General features: G+C 40.9%; 2 protein-coding genes across 2 annotated transcripts in view; one reads left to right on the top strand and one right to left on the bottom strand.

Moving 5' to 3' along the window:
• TMEM232 (transmembrane protein 232) overlaps window positions 1-24365 on the top strand; it is a 694734-nt gene that overhangs the window by 219887 nt on the left and 450482 nt on the right. The gene's annotated exons all lie outside the window — the stretch shown is intronic.
• TSLP (thymic stromal lymphopoietin) lies at window positions 10464-15420 on the bottom strand. Its single transcript, XM_014794127.2, has 4 exons — window positions 15364-15420; window positions 14428-14472; window positions 13633-13764; window positions 10464-11310 (listed from the first exon to the last, which is right to left on the bottom strand). Exons 1-4 carry the CDS (start codon window positions 15370-15372, stop codon window positions 11152-11154), a joined length of 345 nt encoding a protein of 114 aa, XP_014649613.2. The 5' UTR covers window positions 15373-15420; the 3' UTR covers window positions 10464-11151.

The following is a 24365-nucleotide window of genomic DNA, read 5'->3' on the forward strand; positions in this document are numbered from 1 at the left end:
TACCATAGGCAGCATGCTGTTTGTACAGACTACAATACAAATACCATGGGCAAACCTAAATTAGAATTTTAGGTAAACAATAGCAAAACAAATTAAAAAAGCAATTTTACATTCATCAAAGCTACAGTTTAGAGTGAAGATTTAATCTCCATGAACCTTTATGTATTCAGTGACAGCATAAAGATAAATAAATAAAAAGCTGATAGGTGTTCCTGGGGAAACTGATGAACACAATTATCATGAAAAGCTTTAGCATTTGATTTTGAATTTTAAAGAAATTGAACAAGAATTTGGATAATTTGAATAAAAATATTGACTGAAGATAGCTATGGTGTGTTATACACAGAATACATATTTGTTAAATGCCCTTGAACATTTACAAAAATTAATTAAATAGGAGGTGATAAGGAAAATCTTAATATATTTAAAAGTTTCAGGAAATTGTAGCAAAAAACAAAAAAACCTTCATAGATTTCATGATCAAGATGAGAGTAAAGATCTTTTAGAGGAGGGATTTTTTAAATTTCTATTTTACGTATCTTCTCCTGTGATAAGCATTGAGCCCCACACTTTTGCCATTATTTTTCTGCTTTCCACATCTAATTAGGTACCGGGATAGATCTATCAAACATTGAGAAGAACTTATCACTCCACTATCTGTGTTGTTAATCTTTCAAATAGGCCACTTAACAGCATGATCAGGGACCCTCACCGTAAATACCAGTGGAGGGCTGTGGGGTTGGCAAGGAAATGCTGTTGGCAATTTTTGCCTAGAAACATTCTTAATTATAAAAGGAAAGGAATAAACATGGTACCATTTTATTTATCATGTAGCACACTTACATTGATACTCTGACTTATTCCGGGATATTTTAAAGGAGATTTTGAAAGATGTATACAATATAACATGATAGCAAAAATTGCAAGTGGAGTTAGGGTAGAGAAGGACAAAAAACAAGATATCAGGGGAATAAAATGGAGACAGGATTGAGAGTAAACAAACATACAGGCTTCTTTCTTTACTGAAAACAAAGGAAGGAAACATCAGTTGAACACTGAATTTTGAGAGCCAGCTTGGGTTCGTATGACTTATTTTATCTAAGTTGGCTATCTTTACAAGAAGTAAATTTGAATATGGTGGTAAGTCTACATGTTTGATCCAGGAAATCAATTTTCTGGTCTTAAACACAGTGTCTCAGGAAAAGCAGAAGAGAAAATCAACAAAAACAATGTTCCAACAACATAACTCTGCATTATGGAATGCTTGGCTACTTCAAAACATTTGTATAGAAGAAAGGTTAATATATTTCTCAGATGCTTCTTAGGAATATATTTTAAAAATTCAGTATCAACTCCATTCTGTCAATTTCTGTTCCTTCCCTTCCAATTCTAAAAATGTGCTTCTATATAAAAACTATTTTTGCTCTATAAAATGTTTACATAAAAGGTAAAAAATTACCATAGTTTTCCTGTTTTACTTTACTACATAGACATTCTTGCTTTTTCTTAAAATTTGTTTCTGAATTATGAAAATAAATGATGTGGTACCATGATAATTTAAATATCTTTTTACTTCAGTCTAGAATATGTAATTGATGTCCAGTTCTCTGAGATGAATTATATGTGGGTGGTGTAGGAAATAGAAACAAACTTAAAAGAGTCCCAGATGCTTTGGTCTATTCAGTAGGAAAGAGAGTATGTGAGAGGCGCAAATAATGTGCTTGTATTTGTGGACTCTCCCATTAATAAGAATGCAGGCAAATACGTCGTGATTCTCAGGAACCATCTTACGAGTGTGGGGCATATGCAGGGAATATCCCATGTTGAGTAAAGAAACTCGTATTAGGGCCAAAACTTCCCAGAAGGCAGAAAAGTAGAGAGAAGAACCACTTTCCCTGCAGACAACCTGCCACCCACAGAACAAAGTAAACAAATTGATAGTGGGCAGCATAGCAGACTGCACTTGTGTGGCGTGTCACACCTCTGGATCAGCATTGCCGACTGTGTGCCAGCATTTCTTCACAAGGCAGCCAGGGTTAACTCTATGGACTGGCTTTGCCTTGTTGCAAGCTATGTGGGACAGCCTCAGAAACACAGATGTGGTTATAAGAAGCTGGACATCTGGATCAAAGGAGAAAGGCAGTGTAGCGTAGTAGAAGGGATCCTTAACTAGGTGTTGCCCTTGTCTACCATTTGATCCATATCATTTAACTTCTCTAGGCTTGGGTTTCCTCTTTCACTAGAGCTCATGGCTTGGCTCTCTACAGAAAGAGACCACCAGTATCTTTGGAGAAGGTTTTCATCATTATGATGAAAATAACCTGAATAGACTCCATCAGTAATGCAGAGGTCAGTATGTTTGATTGCCCTGAGTGAAAGCTGCAGTGGAATATTTCAAACTCAACAAAGGGGAACCTTCATAGACTCCTTGGTGAGTAGAACTGATGACTTGGGGGAGGGAAATGGTTACCCGGGCAACTTGGATGGGTATAGACACCTCGTGGAAAAAAAAAGGATTGAGGTTAAATGTTATCAGGAGCCCTGGATTGAAATAGTCCTCTCTGAGGTCTTCTGTCAAAACTGGCAGCAGGGGTTCTAAAGAGGAACTCATCATAATGGGAAGGGGAGTCTGGGCAGATGATGAGAGCAGTGAAGTGCCTTGGGATGCTGGAGATGGCTGACTCGGGTATAGCGGGTAGCAGAGGCTCCACCTTTCAGAAGCCAGCTGCCCTAGCAAGATGTAGGTTTGGGGAATAATCTCTGAGTGTGTGAAAATGAACTAAAACAGTGGTGACCTTAGAACCCAAGACCTAAGTTCAACGTACAGAATAACCTCTTATCCTTGTTTTATTTCCATATGCTTCTCATTTGAAAAATTTGGCACCCTAATAAGATTTGGATGAAGTGATAAATAAGGAAAAATGTACACGACCATATTTGTACTTGACAGTGATGAAGAGGTCTTACCAATTAACTCTAATGAACAGAGGCCTGAGTAGATAATCTCTTAGGTCTCTTCCTTCTAAAATGTTACTATTTTATTAAGAAGATGAGAATAACTTGTCAGCTAATTTGAATATCTGACCCATGCATTCTTGAACAAGAAAATGCTAACAGAACAATAACTTGTTATTTGGTTCTTGACATGTTGTACTTATTTGAACTTAAATTTTTATCCTGGGTTTCTCAATAGCAGTGCACATCTAGCTATGTTTGGGGCATGCCTTGATAGTGACCTGGATGCTAATTATCTGTAAATATTTATTCGAATTCAAAAAGAGAGAAGAAGAGCTTCTTACTACACTATTAGCTTATTTATTAGGTTTATTTTATTTTAATATTTTAGTGGATAAGTTCCATGAATGTAGAGATTGTTTGTTCTTTGTTTTCTTCATTGATATATAACAAGCACCTAGAATGGTGCCTGGAACAAAAGAGGTGCTCAATAAATATTTGTTTTAAAAAAAAACCCTATATTTAAATATATAAAATGCTAAAAAGGTGAAATGTTCTTTCTTTCTTATATCAGTCATGTTCCCTCCCAGAGTAATGAGTAGTGTATATATTACTTTAGCTTACTTACATATTCCCAGTATTTATGCTCCCTCCCAGTGAGAAGATTTATGTCCCTGCTTTTTGTGGGGGCTTGTAGCAAATCCTTCATGGGCGGGGTAGGGAGACTTGAGCTGCTTTGGTCATTGCACCTGAGCAAACGTGATGCACACCTTATCCCAACAGAAGCTTGAAGAGTCACTGCATGTTTTTGCCAACTCGCTTGCTCTTTCCCTCTGCCAAGAGACAAAGGTGTCCTCAGATGGGGGCTGCTTTTTCAGCCTGGGTCCTGGAATGAGAAGGTTTGTGGAAAAGACCTGGAGCTGACTTGCAGTCGCCAATTGTAACGTGAGAATTAACTGTTGTTGTTGCAAGCCAGTGGGATTTGATGGTTGTTTATTACCTCATCATAACCTGCTGAAAGCCTAGAGAACTCTGGAGAAATGTGTAAAAGTCAGTTTATAAAAATAAAGTTTTTATCAAAGTATATATATATTTTTTTTGCAGAAGTATTAAAGCTGTATTACAGAAGGTGAGGGATGCAGGGTTCACAAATGATAAATATCCTCTCGTATGATTTTAAGATTTTCAAATTATCCATGTTCTCAGCTGTGTGCTCAGGGATGACACAGAATAAAGGCTTGGGGGATGTTTGATACTTGAATGAATGTAAGTTTAATTTTTATATTGCATGGGGGGGGGTTAGAGTGAGGTTGTTGGGAAAGAAGCCTGTGGAGAATAGAGGCAGACCGCAACAACATTGATCATATTCCAATTTTGGAATATGACAATCTTTTTCCTTTTACATACCTACAGAAGTAATGGGGAGGGAAAGCAGGTGGCAGACATGAGATGGCTCATCTGATAGTTGCTGCTATCCATTCAATTTCTGACTCAGGATGGCCTTTAAGGAAAAGCTTATTCTTAGGAAACAGGTATTTAACTTATAATTTCATTTTAATTCATTTATTCATTTACTCAGCATGTTTACTGAGAATCCCCTATGTGTTAAGTATTGTACCAGGGTGAAGTGTGAGCCGTACTGATAAGATTTCACCTGGTCTTCCTCAAACTCCACATCCATGTGATCTATTACTCCCAATTATTCTGCAAATTCTCATATCCAAGGGATCTGCTCCAAACACAGTCCAAATTCATCCTCAATACAATTTGAAATCCCTTGCCATCCCCCTCCCCATAAGAAGCATAGTTAGTGGAAGGGAGAGTAGAAGGCGAGGGAGCAGAGTCATCACAAAAGCAGTGCATCCAGGAGCATGTTCTAGAAAAGTAGCATCTTAGCAATAATCTCCAAGGCAATGATATATTGACATGAGAGTTTAGAGGAAGCAGTGTGAAATATGCCAAAGAGTGGTACCCCTTTTACACGCTCACTTCCCCTGTACCTCACTATCCCACATCACAACTTCAGGCTTGTTCCCCTTGATATTAAGGCCTCGCTTCATCTGGCTCACCACCCCCCACCTCCAGTCCCACTTCAAATTATTCTTTAAATCAAAGCTTAACTTATCTCTTGTTGGCATTCAGATAAATTGCAGCTTTCAACAAAAAGTAACAATCGCATATACAGAGAAACAAAAACAAAAGCAAACAAAACAAAGCCTTTACTCAACTAGCTCATGTGATGACAAATAAAGAGGTAGCGTGGACTTCAAGGTTGGTTGAACCACCCACCCAATCATGCATTTAAACCCTCGGGTTCTTTCCGTCTTATTTCTCTGCCATTCACAGCTTCATCTCAAAACTGGTCTTAGGATGACTGCCAATTACAATTGCTGCTGCATGCTTCTTCGTTCACATCTCGTGAGAGAGGGAGCCTTTCATCCTAGGGTCCTTCTTAATAATGAAGAAACAGTTTTCAGAGTTCCCCAAAAAACTTACATTTATTGTTCATCAACAAAAGTGGTCATAAGCTTTTCCGTGAAAAAGAGCAGAATTAGGGGAATTCCATGTGCTTCTTGATTTTAGCTTGGTTACCTCTATCAACTCCAAACAAAGATATTGGGACCACCAGACTGATTTAGACTAATCAAAGATCACCTCAGGAGCTGGGATCAGTTCTAAGCCCCATGAAAAATGGGGGAAATTGATGCATAATTGAGAAGATGTATAATGCACGTTGAGAAGACAACTGTAATATCTGCTGGTTAGGTAAGAGGCACAATTGCCACTTGGCAGAAGACGTTTCCAATTTAAAAATCTCAAATTTCATTCTCAAGTAACGGGAAGTGCACACACTTTGGAATTAGCCAGATACTGCACTTACTAGTTGTGCTATGTTGGATGTTTTACTCACAGAGCCTTTTCTTGCATCTATAAAATGGGGATAATAGGTAGCTCACACAAGAAAAGTAAATGATAAAGCTACTCAGTGTGTTGGTTTCACTTACGGTAAACCCTGTCATTACTTCAAGGATGGCAAAAAATGGACACAATGATACTTCCAACGCCACTGCTTAAACTGAAGCTAACAGGTAGAAATCCGTAACTAAGGCTATCCAATGTTAAATTTATTTCTATTATATAGACTATATCATGATGTTTCTTACGAAAGAATGTAAGAAGTACACAGGAAATGGTCAAAGAGAGAAAACCAAAGTGCTAAGGAAGAAGAGGAAATGCTAAAAAGGACATTCTGAAGGCCTTTACAATTCCCTTTTCTGCTTTTAAGATTTTCTGGGCAATTTGATTACCATGAGTGTTAGGGTAGTTTTCTTCGTTTCTCATGCTTCACTGAGCTTCTTGGATGTGTGGACTTATAGTTTTTGTCAACTTTGGAAATTTCCATTGTTTCTTTCTATATTTTTTTTTGTACGTCTTCACTTCACTCCTTAAGAGACTCTGATTACACACATATTAGCACTTGCTGTTGTTTCACAGCTCATTGACAGTCTTTTCATTTTTAAATGATTTTTTTCTCTCTGTGTTTTACTTTGGATAGTTTCCATTGGTATGTCTTCAAGTTTACCGATCTTTTCTTCTGCAATGTCTAATCTCCCATTAATGCCACCTACCGTACATTTCATCTTACATACTGTAGTTTTCACCTCCAGAACTTGGATTCGGATCTTCTTTTATATCTTCCATGTCTCTATTTAACTTTTTGAACATATTGAATATAGTTATAAAAATTGCTTTAATGTCTTCACCTGCTAATTTTAACTTCTATGAATGTGCCATTTTTTCTTTCTTTTTTTTTTTTTTTGGTGAGGAAGATAGGCCCTGAGCTAACACCCACTGCCAATCTTCCCCTTTGCTTTGGCTGAGGAAGATTAGCCCTGAGCTAACATCTGTGCCCATCTTCCTCTATTTTGTATACAGGATGCTGCCACAGCATGGCTTGACAAGCTGTGCATAGGTCCGCACCCGGGATCCGAACCCACAATCCACAGGCTGCCAAAGCAGAGCATGTGAACTTAACCACTACGCCACCAGGTGGGCCTCTCATTTTTTCCTCTTATCATAGGTATTACCCTTCTTCCTTCACGTCTGATAATCTTCAATTGCATGCCAAACATTGTGAATTTTGCTTTCTGGGTCCTGGATATTTTTTATTCCTATATATATTCTTGAGATTTGTTATGAAATGCAGCTAACTTACTTGGAAATAGTCTGATCCTTTCAAGTCTTGCTTTTAAGATTTTTAGGCGGGATCATTGCGGCAGTTAGGCTTGGCATAATTATTCTCCATTACCAAGGTAAGACTCTTCTGAGTACCCTACCCAATGCCTAATGAATTGAGATTTTTCTGTCTGGCTGGTGCAAATAGGCAGTCTTCCTGGCCCTGAGTGAGCACTGGTCACTATTCTTTCTAATCTTTCAGATGGTTCTTTCCCTAGTCTTGGGCAGTTTTCTCACAGGCATGTGCTGGTCGGTACTCTAGTGAATAATCTAGGGGTGCCCTCTACAGATCTCCAGGTTTCTTTCTCTGTGTACCTCTCTCTCCTTCAATACTCTGTCCTATGAACTCTACTGCCTTGGTCTCACTGGACTCTCAGCCTGTATCCTCAACTCAGGAAGTCTGCTGGTTTTACCTGAGTCCTCTCCCGATGCCATGGTCATGAAACTCTCTCAAACCAGTAAGCTGGGTAACTATAAGGCTTACCTCATTTGTTTCCCTTCACTCAGGATTACTGTCCTTTGTGATCTGATGTTCAATGTTTTGAAAACCACTGTTCTATGTATTTTGTAGGTTTTTTTTCTTAGGGCATGTATGTGTTGAGGTGGAAGGAGGTTGTTTCAGGTAGGAGGGTGAGTCCAGACCCTGTTACTCCATGTTGGCCAGAAACAAAAACCCTCATCAAAAATTGTAAGTACAGAATTGCCAAGCTGTCAACAATTGTGTGCTTAAACTTTTCAAACTTCTTTCCATTGATACAAAGCAGTCCTAGATAGAAAACTAAAAACTAAAAATAAATTTACCAGACTCTGTAACAGCCCTTATTTCTCATCTTCATAATGAAACAGGCATTTAAACAGCTAAATTTAAAATATTTTTCTTACCATTTGCCAGGTGCTTTATATTTATTATGTACTTCAATTCTCATAATAATCTTTTAATATAGGCAGTATCATCCTTATTTTAGAGCTATGGAATCTAAGACTCAAGAAAGTTAATTAGCTATTATCCTCATGTATAAACTATTATCCTTATGTTTAGGTGTAAAGAACTTATACATAACTGCAATCAGTGAAACTCTATCAGTCGGCATTCTATAAACACTGGGTGTCAAAAAGCAAATTTCCCCTGACCTTTATTTTGATATGGCTATAATGAGGAAATGGAGATTCAGTTCCACAAAGTTAAAGGAACCGTTTTTTTTTTTTTTCTTGACAAAGAACATGGACAAATGACTTTATCAGCCTATAGAGATGCCTATTTTGAAGGTCAACAAATCTTGGACAACACAACAAATCAACATTTTTTCAATAACTTGAATTAAGCCATTGAAAGCCTATGAAGGAGAGTTATGTAATAAATAGCAGAATCAAGATACGAAATCTCAAGATCTCACTATTCTGGAACGATAAGAAAAAAGAAGTCAACATGAAATGCTTGACAGGAATAAATGAAAAGACTTTTTTTAGGTAAAAATTATACAAATAATATAGAAGTATAAAAACAGAAAACATAACAATACAATGATGGTGCAAAACCAAACAATGCTCCCTGCTTTAACCTCTCCCGCCACCACGTACACACTAAAATGAAGTATCTATGTACAAGAGATACATCTAAAACAAAGGGACTCAGAAAGGTTGAGAGTAAAATAGTGGGCATATATTACTTGGCCAGTAAAATATTATATTTGGACATATAACGGTAAAAGATAAAATTCTCAATAAATAGCTCTCATGAATTTTTAGGCATTAAGTAAAAATAGTGTCAACAATTAGATAGCAAAACTTTAGAGATATAGGGAAATAAAGAACTGTAACAGCGATAGACTTTAACTCAGCTTTTTCAGCCTCTGACTGAAGGAGACAAAATTAAGAATATAAATTATGTAAATAGCATAATTAACAAGGTAGTCCCAATAGTTACATATCCAACTCTATAGATCTAAACCAAAATTTGCAACTTTCTTTCCCTTGACCATGGAGCATTTATAAAACTGACCATGTATTAGTGCACCAAGAAAACCTCAATACATTTCAAAACGTAGAAACATATAATCCATATTGTTTTTACATTTGGAAAAGTTCTTACTAAATTAATATGGTGCTTCTTTGTGCACATTACTTTTACTTGATAGTAATTAAAATGACTATTTTTATATTTAAACATCTATGGGATACATAGAAGAATAAAATATATAAATTACATGAATTTTTAAAGATAAAGCAGAGACTCAAAGAAATTGTATTCATGGGATGACTTCAAGCTGTCTCTTCTCTCCTCAATCCTTCATTCCTCTCTGCTAATAGGAAAATTGGGCAGAAACTTTGAGAAAATTTGTGAGGGTATTTCTTTTCACAGTTTAGTGAAATTTACAGTCAGTAAATCCCTAGTAAGATGGAGTTAATAGGCTTAAATTGTCATCTCCTTCCCCATCTTATGCATAGGAAATTAATGAATACTGGCCTATGCTAGACCCAGAGTTTCTCTTCTGATGGCATTTAAGGCCCTGGGCCAGGTCTTTAGAGGAAGGTTTTTGGAAAGAGGGCATGTCCTGATTTCCCTCAGGGCAAAGGAATCTGCCTATTGAGCTACACTCTGAGCTTCTCTGGGTGAGACCTGTGTCTTATTTACTTTTATATCCCCAGTACTTGCCTGAAGACTTGGCACACAGTAGGTGCTCTGTAAGTGCTTATTGGATACATAATGTAAACTTCCTCTTACTTGTTGGCAAGTAAGATGGATTTAGGGACACTGAACCTCTTCTGCCAGCACCAGCCCTCAGGGCAGTGGTCAGGGAAAAGTTCCAGCTCACAGGATGAATGACTATTCCTATCTTCTCTATGTTGGCCTCAGCTCTAGGGCTAGGGAGGCCCCTCCCACTGGTGTTCAGAGCATTCCAGTGGAGGGTGAGTAAGAGGGTGCCTGTGGCTCTAGCTTGCAGCAGGCACCCAAGAATAGAATGGATTTGACATGTCTTGTATGTCTTGTTTACCTTTGCTTCCTTTGTCTCTTCCAGTTGTGGAAAAGTTCAACAGGGGAAAGAAGGAAGGACTAGAGACATAATTTAAGAAAAGGATGATTGGAAAACATCCTGAAGTCACCTATCCCCAAATATTCTCTCTATAGGCAGGGCCAACAGACACAGTGCAGGAGGGGGGTAGTCAATGGGCGCCAAGGATGAGGGGAGATAAAGAACTGAAGAAAAGTGATGCCCCTCAGAAAAGTGTGTGTGCAAATCATCTAACTACATTAAAAACACCATCCATAAGAAACGAATTTGAGAATTATTTTATTAAGAAATATATAGTGTCTATTACAAAGCAATACGTACATGTGCTTACAAAATAAATTAAAATATATTCCATAAAGTTAAAAATATATATATTTTAGCTTTAACAAAGGCACTTCTTCAGGATCTGCTTGCATACACCACTCTTGTCTATTAGGTAATTTCTAAAACTTGGCTTAGAATACTTTCACAATATTTTGTTTGGAAATTCTTTCAGAATGCTTCAATATGTGTACAACTTCTTGTGCACCCCCTTTCGCTTTTATCTTCTTTTGTAAACTTTCAGTATGAGAACATGAGAATTATCAGTGCGTGTGGAAGAAATGCCTGCCTTTTAAACAAAGGTTTACATGCTATTGAGTTCAACTTTTTTCCTTTTTCGAGGGAAAAAGTTCTCCTTCTACTACACTTTTAGATTCTTCCCTTGAGCAAGGATTATGTAGTTCCTGCTGAGAATTACCGCCACAAAGCCAGTGGCACAGGCGTTAATGCTACAGAAGTCTCCCCCGACGATTGAGGCATGGTACTTCCCCTGCATTGCAAACCTATATTAAACAATAAAAGCTTACAAAAATAAGTTAAGGAACTCTTCTGCAATTAAAAAATAACCATAGTGGTCTTTGAAATGTCACAGTTAGAGTTAATGTTCTATGTACCTACTAAAGATAATTTATTTTGTTGCTGTGAAATATGACTTTAATGAAGATTTGTTTCTACGGAAGCGACTGAAATGACGCCACAATTCTATTAAGTTTGAGACTTGTGTAAGGCATTTGTTTGCTGTGACTTCTCTTTTCTTTCTTTTCTTCATTGCCTGGGTATTATTTATCTGTGGAATAAGAGAATCAATGGTCAAAATTAATTGTCATTATCTTTAACATCTGTTGAGTGGCAAGTTCTACTGTCTTCTCCATGCAAATCCATCTCTCAGTGCACCCCCCAAACATTTACTTACTATCTGCTGATCTGTGCTTTCTCCAGAGGAACGCCCTTCCATCTCTCCACCCATCTCCTCTGGCTTCAAGGCCAAGCACCACCTCCTTCACAAGGCCTCTGCTAACTGTTCAGACCTTTCTTTTGGAAATTCTTTTTTTTTTGTTTGTTTGTTTGTTTTTGTGAGGAAGATCAGCCCTGAGCTAACATCCACACCAATCCTCCTATTTTCGCTGAGGAAGACCGGCTCTGAGCTAACATCTATTGCCAATCCTCCTCCTTTTTTCTCCCCCCAAAGCCCCAGTAGATAGCTGTATGTCACAGTTGCACATCCTTTTAGTTGCTGCATGTGGGACGCAGCCTCAGCGTGGCCGGAGAAGTGGTGTGTCGGTGCGCGCCCGGGATCCGAACCCGGGCTGCCAGTAGTGGAGTGTGTGCACTTAATCACTAAGCCACGGGGCCGGCCCTGGAAACTCTTCTAATGCTTCCAAGTGTGTTTCATGTAACCTGGCTCTCACTCACACGTTGTTTTTATTATTGCATCATGGGTATTCCCCAGAGTGCTGAGCACGATGTCTTATACACAGGAAACACTGAATATTTATTGAATGATTAAATGAATGAATAAGTTGCTGATTTCATGATCTCCCCGACAAGATCATAAGTTCCTCAAGAACAAGACTTATCTTATGTCTCTTTATAGATATAATTAAGTAAACCTATTATTTGGATCCAAAGTGCTCCCGACTTCTGCCTCTCCCACCGCCTACATGTGCCACAGACACCTAAAGGCTTATTCTGGAGAGGTGTCTAAACTGAAAAAAAAGATTGCAATAATCTTCCAGTGTATTCCCTCACCCGAATTACTCTTGAGTAGTGACAGACGGGGCCTCCTAGAGACACAGTACTCAGATCAAAAAAGTTCACCAGGTTACTAAGCAAAAATCTTACAATGTAAAATCTGCTAAATCATAATTAAATATTAGTGGTCTCCTTTTGGGCTTAGGAGGGGGCTGAAATACGTTATTTCAGACTCTCCCTTTCTCATAAGCTGTAAGCTGTCCAGAACTGAGCTAGTCTGTCTTCTATGCTCTTAGATGGATGAACTTCATTGTGGCCATCTGTAGATCTGCCAGGGTCTCCTTGATAGAAGGCATAGAGCCACACAGGTTTTTCACATGGCTGTCTGGTATTGAGTATCCAACTCAAGCTCAACCCAGATCAACCCTATGGCTTCAGTCTTCAATCTCTAAAATAAAGTGACAGCCTTGGCCACCCAGATACTCAGTGGGCAGACTGATGAAGTCACCGGTTAATAGGCAGCAATTAGACATAGCTGCACTTGTCTCTATTTGCCTTTTTAAGATAAGTTCCCTGCTTTACTTGCCTGCTGAAATAAATATTTATTGAGTATTTGTCACATGCCAAGCACTGTTCCAAGTGCTTTTACATATATCGACTCATTTAACCCTCAGAAACACTCTATATGGGACTTGCTAATATGATCCTCATTTTGCAGATGAAACTGAGCACACAGAGGCTAAGTTATCCAAGTTTTCACAGAAGTTATGGGACTAGGATACAAAGTCAGGCAAGACTGTCTCCAGACTTCCTGCTCAGAACTCTGCACTGCTGTTTCCATATTTAAAGTTACACAACATTCATTCAAATGCATGTAACTGCATATGCAAAAATCCATTATGTAAAGAGACAGCAATACCGCAGCAATTAAGGAAACATGGGGTAGATATTTAACGTATAATTCAACATTTTAAGAAAGAAGCACGCAATTATTAAGTGATAAGCTCAAGCCGTGATGCTCAAACTTTGGAATGGATGAGAAGCTTATAAGCAGCCCGGACACAGGGATTGTGATTTTGAATGTCTAGGTTGGGGGCCCTGGGAATTGGCATTTTGGACAATCACCCTTGCATTCTCAGGCAGCCAGGACATTCTGATGTAGGAGGCTCGCTGATCACACCTTAAAACACTGACCTAGGGTTTAGAACCATAATTCTGCCAAAAGACTCAGAACCCTAGAAATAGGTGGGTTTGAGTCCAGGTGTCCACGTGGGGCTATGTGACAATCTACAGCTTTTCCTCGGCTCATTTGCTCTTCATAAGATAAAAATCACAACGATTTCTGCACGAAAGTCCCACCTTAATTCAAGGTTAGCTCCAAGACATAGAAAAGCAAGAGTCCAATGCATAGGCTTACCTGAATACCGGAGTAGCCTGGGCAATGGTGAGTGAGGATAGCATTAGTTTTTGTCAAGATTTCCTTGGCGAGTAACGGGCATTCTTGGGTGGAACTGAAGGTAAGGTGCTTGATTTCAGCGAGACACCCCGGCTGCTCACCGGCGGCAAAGTTTACGAGAAAAAGAGAAAACGCCAGGAAAAAAAAAAAATTACAGAAAGAAAAAAAAAAGTTGATAAACGAGTGAAAGCGGCAGCAGGAGAAGTGGGGAAGGAGCGGGAGACGCAACAAAAGCGATTCGAGTAAGAGGCAAGAGGTCTGGGTCAGAGGAAGGGAGAAAGAACCCAGGGAAGGAGAAGGAAGGAGGAGCGTTGTGAGAGTGGCAGAGGGCACTTGAGGAGAGGGGACCCGCGCCGACGCTCGCTCCGCCCAAGTCTCGGGGCCCAGGCCACTGCGAAGGGGCGGCGCCCGGCGCGGAGGCTCCGCACCCACCCCTCGGAGAGGCGGTGCCCCTGACGGTCTTCTCTGGTCCCAGTTCCTGATTTGCCTCTCCTCCCGGAGGGTGGGAGGAGGGGGAGCGTCTCCCGGCATCCCACTCAGTCCGGAGAGAGACTTCCTCGCCCCAAATTGGAACAGAAGTGGCCTCCCAAGCTGGGCACCGGCCCAGAGGTTTCCGGCAGCCCAGTCGTCCCTAGTCGGTCGGCGTCGCCTGGGAGCCCAGCCGCCGCCTGTGGTTCTACACACCGCAGGATCCCCCCTCCCCGGAATACCTGGCGTCTCTCTGGAGAAAGCCAGCAGCACTGACCACTTACTCACCCGGTCTCCACAGTAGACGGTGTGGTTGGACTCGGTACTTTTGATCTGGAAGAAAGAAAAAAAGCATACGACAAGGGTAAAGACTTAAGTTCACAGGAGAAATCGTCCCTCGCCAGTCCCCTCTGTTACTCCCAGGTTTTAAAGATGCTTTGAAAGCGGTTTCCACTGAGGCACTTGTTTCCTATGGATCTGTTCGTCATTGACAAGGTAGTAAAACACTTAGAGTCTTCAGATAGTGCCTACTCATGTTTGAAACTGGATATCAAAGGGTCCTCGTCCTAGAGGGAGACACCCCCCCCATCAAAGTGGGCACACCTGTACACAGGACTACACATGTGAGCAATAATGCCATTGTTCGAATGCCCACATCTGCCGGGTAGCCATTCAGGAATTTCACACATGCAGCTCTATCCAGAAATTTGAATAATCAGGAAAATGATTACTACTTTACATTAAAAAATCTGAAGCACACCTTATCCCATAATGGCATCCTGAGGCATCTAGAACACTAGAAAGATCTAAAGTGTACCTTTTGCCCGGCTATCCTCACTGGTTAGGGTTTAGCTCACAAGAATTCCCTCTCTTTTACTCCTCTTCCTTTCTCAAACCCTTACCCACTGTCTTTTTTGTACTGCACTAGCGGAGCAGCACTTTAGCAGAAGATAGATACCCTTCCTTGGTGGATCACGGGTTACCTATCAATATCTGCTCCTCATCAGCGTCTGCACACTTAATGTGTGCCAATTTCTACACAGTAATTTTAGAAGCCAATATATTTCAATATCACTTGTAAAAAATTTTGACAAAATGCTGGGCCATGATTTTTTTCCAAATTAATTTTCTTTCCTTGATAGTTAAATAGTAGTTTGCATGTGTGTATGCCTACTCTTCCGATGAAAACACATTTGTTGTTTTAAAAAATGTTTCTTCACTTACTCCACTCATATATCCCTCCAGGGCTGGAAAAATGACTTTCTGATACTTCTCTCTAATCTTCTCAAAGTCACAGTCAGCAAAATTGTAGGTTAGCACCAGCCCTACCAGTTGCAAGATGAAGATCTTCCTGAAAAAAACTGACAGAACAAATAATAAGGCATCAGGCAATCTACTTGGAAACCCAATTCCATCCCAGTTTCACACTAAACTCTTCCCATCAACTCTGAATTGCCTCTAGATCTACAAGGCCTGCCTTAGGGGCAAACACCCGAGCACCACTCTTTGCCTCTCAATTCCAGCGCTCTTGAAGCCCATATTCACCCATGCTGTTGCCTTAAGTTGGAGTCTCCTTGATGCTCCAAAGCTTTCTGGCTCCACATATATAACACCTAAACGCCTACGGGCTCTTTTCTCCTAGGCCAATGATTTTCCTTGATGTCATTCTCTTCCTTTATAGAATTCTGAATTGATGACATGGAAGAAAAAAATAGGACTAGCCAAATCTATGGAATTTTAACATTAGTAAAATCATCAGGAATTTCCCTCACCTTCCTCCTTTTATCTTTGCCTAAACACTTGGTATGTGCCTGAATGTGCTTTAAGAAAGAGATACCCACATCTTTCTCCTACAGAGCCATTTCCATGGCCAAGCTCCTTTCTTGTTGGAGAAAACACCCCAAAACGGCAGCCCACTTTGAGGACTGGATACTGCTGCTTGTGCATGCTGTACACTCTGAGTATTTCCTCTGGCCACTTTCAACTAGTGCTTTCCCTCCTCTGTGGCTACTGAGAAAACTCATGGGTTTACTTAATGGGATACTTTGGAGGGTGGGTGCAGCCTCAGGCTCGGACTGTGCTTCCGTATGAAGGCATCAAATGTGCAATAGTGACCAGAACCTTAGGGGCAGAGGAGATAAGAAGCTGAAATGAATGGGAAAAGATCTGATGGGCCTTGCCCTCAAAAACTTACTTTTCAAAGCGCCCTTACCAATTTCAGGAAAGAAGCGCCTACTCTGGGGGTGCCTTAGGGGCTGCAGTCTCCTCTAGCACGTTTTATAGGTATGGAGAACTTTTAAAACCACAAAGTCCAGCACCCAGCCACCTGCACAGCCCCACTCTTCAGGCTGACTCCCAATGCGCAGTGCGCAGCGGTGCGCGCCCGGGGAAGGTGCTGTCCAGCGCGCAGCTCTCCCGGATGCGCGCACGATTCGTGCGCTCTGCGCCCCAGGCGCTTAGCCCCGCGCTGCGCAGCCAACACAACTTCTGAAGTCTCCGGCTTGAGCAGCGGCCCCAGTTTTAGGAACAGGAGAAGCAACAAGGGTTTGTACTCGCAAAGCCTTGTTAATCCAGAAAACGGAGTTTAAAAGCAGCGAAGTGAGGCAGGGAGACTGCCCGAGAGGTTGCCTAGCCGCCTTCTGAGCTCTGGCAACGCCAACAGACGGGCGAAGGGGCGGCAGGTCGACACCCACCGGGCTGCTGGGGGATAAACTCCGCTCCGCCCGAGCTCGGCCAGAGCCGCCCCGGGCTCTCCTGACACCCAGCTCCCCTCTTCCTCCCCAACACCGACTATTGCGTGTCAGAGCCTGCAGAGTTCTGGTCCTTGGGAAGTTTCTAGGAGTCATCGCAGGAGTCGCCGAGGCAGGGCGCTCCACGTGAGTCCTAGCAAATGTCACAGGCCACGCGGGGCCTGGGAACAACAGCAGGGGCTGGCGAGGGAAGCGGGAAAAGCACAGACTCGGGAGTGGGGGTGGGGTGGGGACTCGAGCCAGAAGTGAAATTTTTTTTCAAAAAAGGCACTCAACAGCTGTACCAGTACAGCTGGACCCAGTTCCCTGGTTAAGGCCAGGGAATAAAGGTCTTGGCACTAACAGGAGTATCGGAAAGCCGCTGATTCACCGCTGACTTCAAAAATGGGCTTTTCTGGAACCCCCCAAGTCTAGGATTTAAATGTCATGGCAGCATCCTTTGGAAGAGAAGTCCCTCCGCCCCTCTCCCCCATCGCCAACTTTTCAGGGTGTTGAGGGATGATGCCAAAGCCTGATTCATCTGCTGTGACATCAGAGGTGTTTCTGGTCGGCAGCTAGTAGTTGGATAGGCAGACGGGAGCTAGAGACACAGATTTCTTCACCGGATTGAGATATGCTGATGGGGGCAGGAACAGAAGAAAGCAGCGACTTGCATTCTTCTAGGGTGTAACTCGAGTAGCCTTCCTTCCTTTGTTTCTTGCTTTAAAACTGCATCTATGTCGGTCGTTGTAGAGATGAGGCAGACAGGGTGCCAACTCCGCTGGCGTCCTGGAAGAGATCTCTTTGCCAGTTAAACACACTACTAAACACTTGCGCCTGGGGCCCCCAATTTCCTTGTCTGTGGTTATGTGACTTCTTAGAGCACATCATTTTTCTGCTCTTGGTAGACTCCCAGTTGCCTGGGCATTTACAATCTCTCCCCGCTTGGCTCCAAGCTATTTTTGGAGCCTTATCTCTTTCATTCTCCTAGGCTTCTAACAAATAGTATCTGAAATTAATGTGCTCTAAACGTGCCCTCAGCGTTCTTCTTCCCAGCCTCACACCCTCAGGTGTTGGCATTCTCCCACCATTCAATGCTCATTTCACTGGACATCTCCTCCAAAAGTGGTCTGCTACCTGGATGTGACCCCACTTTCCTTTAAGCCATATTTATTTTGGGCTTCCCTCTTATGACCGCCATTCGTCATGTAATATTTCAATGATGTTTTTCAACCTTATCTTTTTATTAGACTGTGAGTTCTTTAGAAGCTGGAAATGTTTTATAATTGATTTGTTTGATATCAATTTACTTTTTCCAAAAACCGTTGGAGTGGCTTGCAATAAATGTGTTGGTGTCAGAAGGGAAAAACAGTCAAGACAAGGCAAAATAAAGGAACCTAGGAATAAAGGAAGTGAGGATCACCTATAGGGAAGGCCATAGAAAAACATTATTAAGAACTGGAGAATTATGGGGTCCGGCCCGGTGGCACAGCAGTTAAGTGCGCAGAGGCCCGGGGTTAGCAGGTTCGAATCCCGGGCGTGCACCGACACGCCGCTTGGCGAGCCATGCTGTGGTGGCGTCCCATATAAAGTGGAGGAAGATGGGCACGGATGTTAGCCCAGGGCCAAGCTTCCTTGGCAAAAAGAGGAGGATTGGCATCAGATGTTAGCTCAGGACTGATCTTCCTCACAAAAAAAAAAAAAAAAAAGAACTGGAGAATTAAGACAAGCTCAAAAGTGAGTTCTGATCTTCCAAACAACAATTGCAAAGGAGAGAATATGATGGGCTCTACAAGTTCATTAGGGCAAGCCAATTTTTCTTATGCCTGTGGTCATCATCAGCCACCATAGGGCTCAGGTTTACGTGCTACATGTTACAGATACTCAGTAAAGCCTCAATAGGTTGAAGTATATTAATCTTCTTTGAAGATCATTTTCAGGAAGCAAATTATTCCCTATTGAAAGAAATCTGTCTATAAAGATCTCTTTTTCTAGCTTTTCACTGCCATCATCCTCGAATCCACTTATGCCTTGCCTGGGACAACCATTCAGGTAAGCATCTCTGAAATTTCCTGGTAGACTGAAGAGATTCCTGTTTTTCTCTCTTTCCATTTGTTCAAATGCTGAAGGTGTGAACAGTATCTACCTTGTAGTTTGGGAAATCCTAGATTAGGTCAAAAATAGTGTCTTTCATGTGGTAGGAAACAAAAGTGAGATCATTTGTAGCACTCTGTGATTACTCAGAGAGCTTAGGCAATACTCTCACCCATGAGATGGGCCAGAAAATGACTTACAACGCAGTTCTCTTCTCAACTACCCTCACTAGAAAGATCTGTCATTCATTTATTTCCTTACTATTTTTATGTCTTGTTTTAATAATAGTTACTTTTTTTAATTCCCTTTTTCTATCCCTCCCTCCTTTTAAATATACTTCTTTCCAACTCTTCTTTTAAGTATCTTGAATATTTAAAGTAGCCTAATCCTCATGTAAAACTCAGTTTGTGTTTGAAGAAGATCCAAGTTGTCAGGAAAAAAGGATGCTGATTTATTTTATTTTACCTTATTAAATTATAGTCATTGGACTTAAAAAATGGAAGGGAGGGGCCGGCCCGGTGGCGCAAGCGTATGAGTGCGTGCGTTCTGCTGCAGTGGCCTGGGGTTTGCAGGTTCGGATCCCGGGCGCGCACTGACACACTGCTTGGCAGGTCATGCTGTGGCGGCGTCCCATATAAAGTGGAGGAAGATGGGCATGGGTGTTAGCCTAGGGCCAGTCTTCCTCAGCAAAAAAAGAGGAGGATTGGCAGATGTTAGCACAGGGCTGATCTCCTCACAAGAAAAAAAAAAAATGGAAGGGATATCAGATTATTGATAAAATGGGAGAGATCTCCCTCTATAGAGTAAGAAAAGTGGATAACACCAACCTTCACATGGTAATATTTTAGGTGGTGTGACAATGGACTTTCCCCAGGAGATGGGTGTTCTTTTGGGCCTGGACGCAAAGTGAATTGCTCTAGATCTTCCAGGAACTGGTCATATAATCACTCCACCTCTTGGTTTTCATATACTCGTGCAGAATATGTGGGCCATTCTTTCTTCCTTGATCTTCTACCTTCGTTGTTCATAGTCAGGTATAGTATTCATGTAATGTGAAGTGGTCAGTGTATGGTTTGTGATGACTGCAGCAGACGTCCATTTTGCCCATTAATTTTACATCATACGATGTACTTAAGCAGCCTTGCTGTTGGTCTGAACCATTGATTGGGTTCACCAAACTCTACACTTCTTCTAAGATCCTTGGGGGACATTTGTAGACCAGAAAATGGAGTGAGAGAGTTTCCTATGACAAACGCAAAAAAAACCATCTCTTATTTTATTTCATTCTCAGGCTGGTGACACCTGTATAATTAGCCTATGGCTGAGAAATGTTGCCAGATATTTTATTATTATTATTATTTTTTTTTTTTAAAGATTTTATTTATTTTATTTTTCCCCCCAAAGCCCCAGTGGATAGTTGTGTGTCGTAGCTGCACATCCTTCTAGTTGCTGTATGTGGGACTCGGCCTCAGGATGGACGGAGAAGTGGTGCCTCGATGCGCACCCGGGATCCGAACCCGGGCCGCCAGCATCGAAGCGCGTGCACTTAACCACCAAGCCACAGGGCCGGCCCATTGCCAGATATTTTAAAATTAGGGAGTGAAGAAGGCTAAATATATGCATGAAAATCTACTGCTTGCTAAAGAAACAGTCTTACCCTCAGCCAATTGCTTACTTTACTGTTTTTCTGCAATCTAATAGGAAATGAACAGGGAGAAGATTGTTCAAGAAAAAGGTAGGAGTTGAGCTTTCTTAGAATGCTTCAAAAGAGTTGTAGAAGAGGTCAGAGCTGAAGGATAGTTTCAATTTTGGATACCTTTGCAAGGATGTTTACTATGCTGGATATCTTCTCTTTTCCCTCCAGCTATAGTCTCTACCCTTCCCTATCCTACTTCGCATCCTGGAGAAGCTGACCCATAAGGACTACATCAACAGCCTCCCTTGACTTCCAATTTCTGGTGGGTTCAGCCCATGGGAGCTATTGGCAAGAGATCAGAGGGTAGGAGGACAGTGAAGTTGGGGATTTTAATTCACCCACTCCTTCTCTGTTGGCTCCTCACAGATTTGATGCTTCCCTCTCAGCTTCTGTTAGTTGATCTTTTCATCTTGCTACCTTCCAGGTTCTGGAAACCTGTTCCCTCTCTTTGTCCCTTTAGGTATAGGGGTGATAACAGCTCCTTATTCTTGCTAGCCTTGGGGTACTACTCTATTTCACATTTTACAATTAGGCTAGGCAAGACCCAGTTTATAACCACTGTCTTGGCATAGTCTATTAATGAAGCTTCCTTTCACCTCAAAAGTGTCCTTTTACCCTCACAACTGAACAATCAATTATATGATTATTGTTGATTTCCCTACAGTTATTTGTTAAACTCCTACAATTACCCAGTTTGAATGTGCCATTTGTTTCCTGTGGGCCCCCTGACTTATATAGTTACCTATAGTCGTCACCAGTATGTCATAACTTGAAGCCGTCAGCTGACATTTCTTTCCTCACCTTGTTCGTCTACCTTGTAGCATCATACTAGTTCTATAACTTTTGCACAGGAAACAGTGGCTCTTGATGTATAATTAAATTTTAATTTTTAGGAAAAAGTTCCCCTGCTCTTAACTGTGAAAGATGAGTTATAAGAAATTCTGCAATTTTCCTTTTTTTCAAATGACATCTCTTCCTAGTAATATTGCCAGCCAGGAGTTGCAAGAAAGCTACACACTTGCTTAACTCTATTGTGTAATTTGCTTCATAGTTGAGCTCTCATTGTTTATGTATAAAAGGGTCTTAAGTGACAATTGTGTCACTAGGTGGTAGCCTAGTCAGGTGGTATCCATTAGCATATTTCTCATCTGGCAAATTTGAGGCCTTCCAGGTGTCTCCCCTATGGTGAATCCCACTATTATCAGTAATGCTATCTGGGTTAAGCAGTCACCCTAAGTATTTCCTCTCTTAAACGTAATAAGCTCCTAACAACCATTTTATGATTGTGCCTCATTAAGGTCTATTTTCTTCCCATAGAGCCAGTTGGGGTTTCTGAGAAAGGGCTGTCTGAGAATTCAGACTCATGGTGGGGGTGGAGGGAGGAAGAAACAGAAAAGAAGACGACTGTGGAAAGTTGAGGAAAATAAATGGAAAGCAAAGAAATATGGGGTCTAAGAGTTTGACCTGAGGCCTGTCCTCAGGGGAGACTGTTACCTCAAGAAGATAGTGGGAGTTTAGAGCAGGTGGTCAGCAAACTGCAGCCTGTAGGCCAAATCCTATCCACTTGCCTGTTTTTGTAAATAAAGCTTATTGGAACACAGCCATACCCATTGTTTACAGCATTGTGTCTGGCTCCTCAAAGACGGAGTTAAAGAGTTGAGACAGAAACCATCCAGCCTGCAAAGCCTAAAATATTTGGCATCTGTCCTTTTACAGAAAAAATTTACAGACCTCTGGTTTCGAGAATCTTACCACTTAGTCTTATAATAGGTTTGGTTGCTGATTTTCTGTAGTGTTTACAGTTCTTGTATCAGAAAGGTCATCAACAGTGTGTAAGGGTGCTGTGACCCCAATCCAGTAGTTTCTCCCTGACTGTTGTCTTTCAACCAAGAGAATTTTTCCCATCTTTTCTTCTGACTTCTTATCCCTCTTCATTAAAATTTGTACTATAAACTCGTAATTCACATTAAGTAGCTAGGAATATTAATTATACTCCCAAGTTCCCAAGTCCTTTCTCATGTACTCCTAATAGCTTTAAAGGTTCACATCACTTTTAGAGAACAGTTGTTCCAAAAATGCATTTGAAAAGATGAGATAGAATTTAAAAACAAGGACATGCAATAAGTGTTCATGCTTTGTTGTTTTACAAAACCAGAAAAGAACTTCAATAACTCTGTATCTCAGAGAATATAGGGTCCTCTCGCCTATTTGAAAGAAGAGATCTATAGAATTGTAGTGTGGGTGTTATTCCTATTAAACAATGTGCTAATTTATAACTTCATTGTAATCTAGTTCAATGAAGAATACCTGCTTTTCCTCTAAATGCCCGGACTTCTCTGATGCAATGAGTTGAATTACTGTTCCCATATACACTCGTATTTTTGTGAAGTCAGAGCCTTTTTATTGGTGACTTAATTCTTTAAGAATTTCTTCTAGCCAACAATAGTTTCTGCATAATCTCTGATAATTTCATACTTATGCATTTGAGTTCATATTATGATGCTTATATCTGCATTCTGTTTAGGGCCCAGCACATTGCCTCATTATATCTTAATGTAACTCACTTCTATTTAATATTTATTAAGCAACTATTAGGTGCACAGAAGTAAATCCAAGGATTCAGATAATGTCCTACGGTATTTTGTTTCGTAAATAAATAATTTTTAAAAAGAAACATGAGTTAATAATTAAAATTATTTGATTATTAAATAATTAAAATGGATTAAATAATTAATTAAATTATAAATAAAATGATTACATAATTAAAATTAAAATATGGCGCGTCAATGAGTAGCCAGTTAGTACGGGAATCAGGAGACAAGGGCATATGGTCCTGACTTTGATCCAGGGCATTTTGCTTACACATTCTGTTTTCTCTTTATGCCTCACTGGGATGATTTAAAGAGGAGTTAATATATACAAAAGCGCTTGAACATTTGGGGAGAGGCCCAATTGTGCGTTTTATGAGTTAAAATGCAAAACCCTGAGCAAACAGTTCTTTCATCTTCAGACGAACTGCCCACCGCTAGGTGTCTCATGGGGAGTATGCAGCATCACTGGCACTTGAGAAACAGTGTTCCCGAGCAATTACGTAATGAGCAGCCTTGGGCATTTTTATCTCCTTTTGCAAAGGGATTAGTGTAACAGTCTCCATGAGTCATTATTTTCAGTTGCAGAGTGAGGCTAAGTATCTGTCTTCCTCTATTCAGGCTGCTATAACAGAATACCATAAACTGGGCAGCTTAAACAGTAGACATTTATTTCTCACAGTTCTGGCAGCTGGGGAGTCATGATCAAGGTGCTGGCTGATTCAGTTTCTGGTGAGAGCTCTCTTCCTGACTTGCAGACGACTGTACCTCACATGGCCGAGAGAGAGATTATCTCTCTGGTGTCTCCTTTTAGGACACTAAATAGGATTAGGACACTAATCGCATCATGAGGGCTCCACATTTATGACCTAATTACCTCACAAAGGCCCCATCTCCAAATACCATCACAACTGGGGATTAGGGCTTCAACATCTGAATTTTTTGAGGGACACAAACATTCAGTGCATAGCATGCGAATCTATGTGACAGGTTGTGGAAAGAAGCATTTCCTTAAGTGGAAACTATTTTACCATCTTTTCTTTGTTTCTTTTTCTTTGCCTTCTTTTGAATTAATTCAGTATTTTTTTTTTTGAAGATACTGATGTGGGCCCTGACATC

Source organism: Ceratotherium simum, chromosome 4 (assembly GCF_057802395.1).
Source record: "Ceratotherium simum simum isolate JZ-2026a chromosome 4, ASM5780239v1, whole genome shotgun sequence".
Lineage (NCBI taxonomy): Eukaryota > Metazoa > Chordata > Mammalia > Perissodactyla > Rhinocerotidae > Ceratotherium > Ceratotherium simum.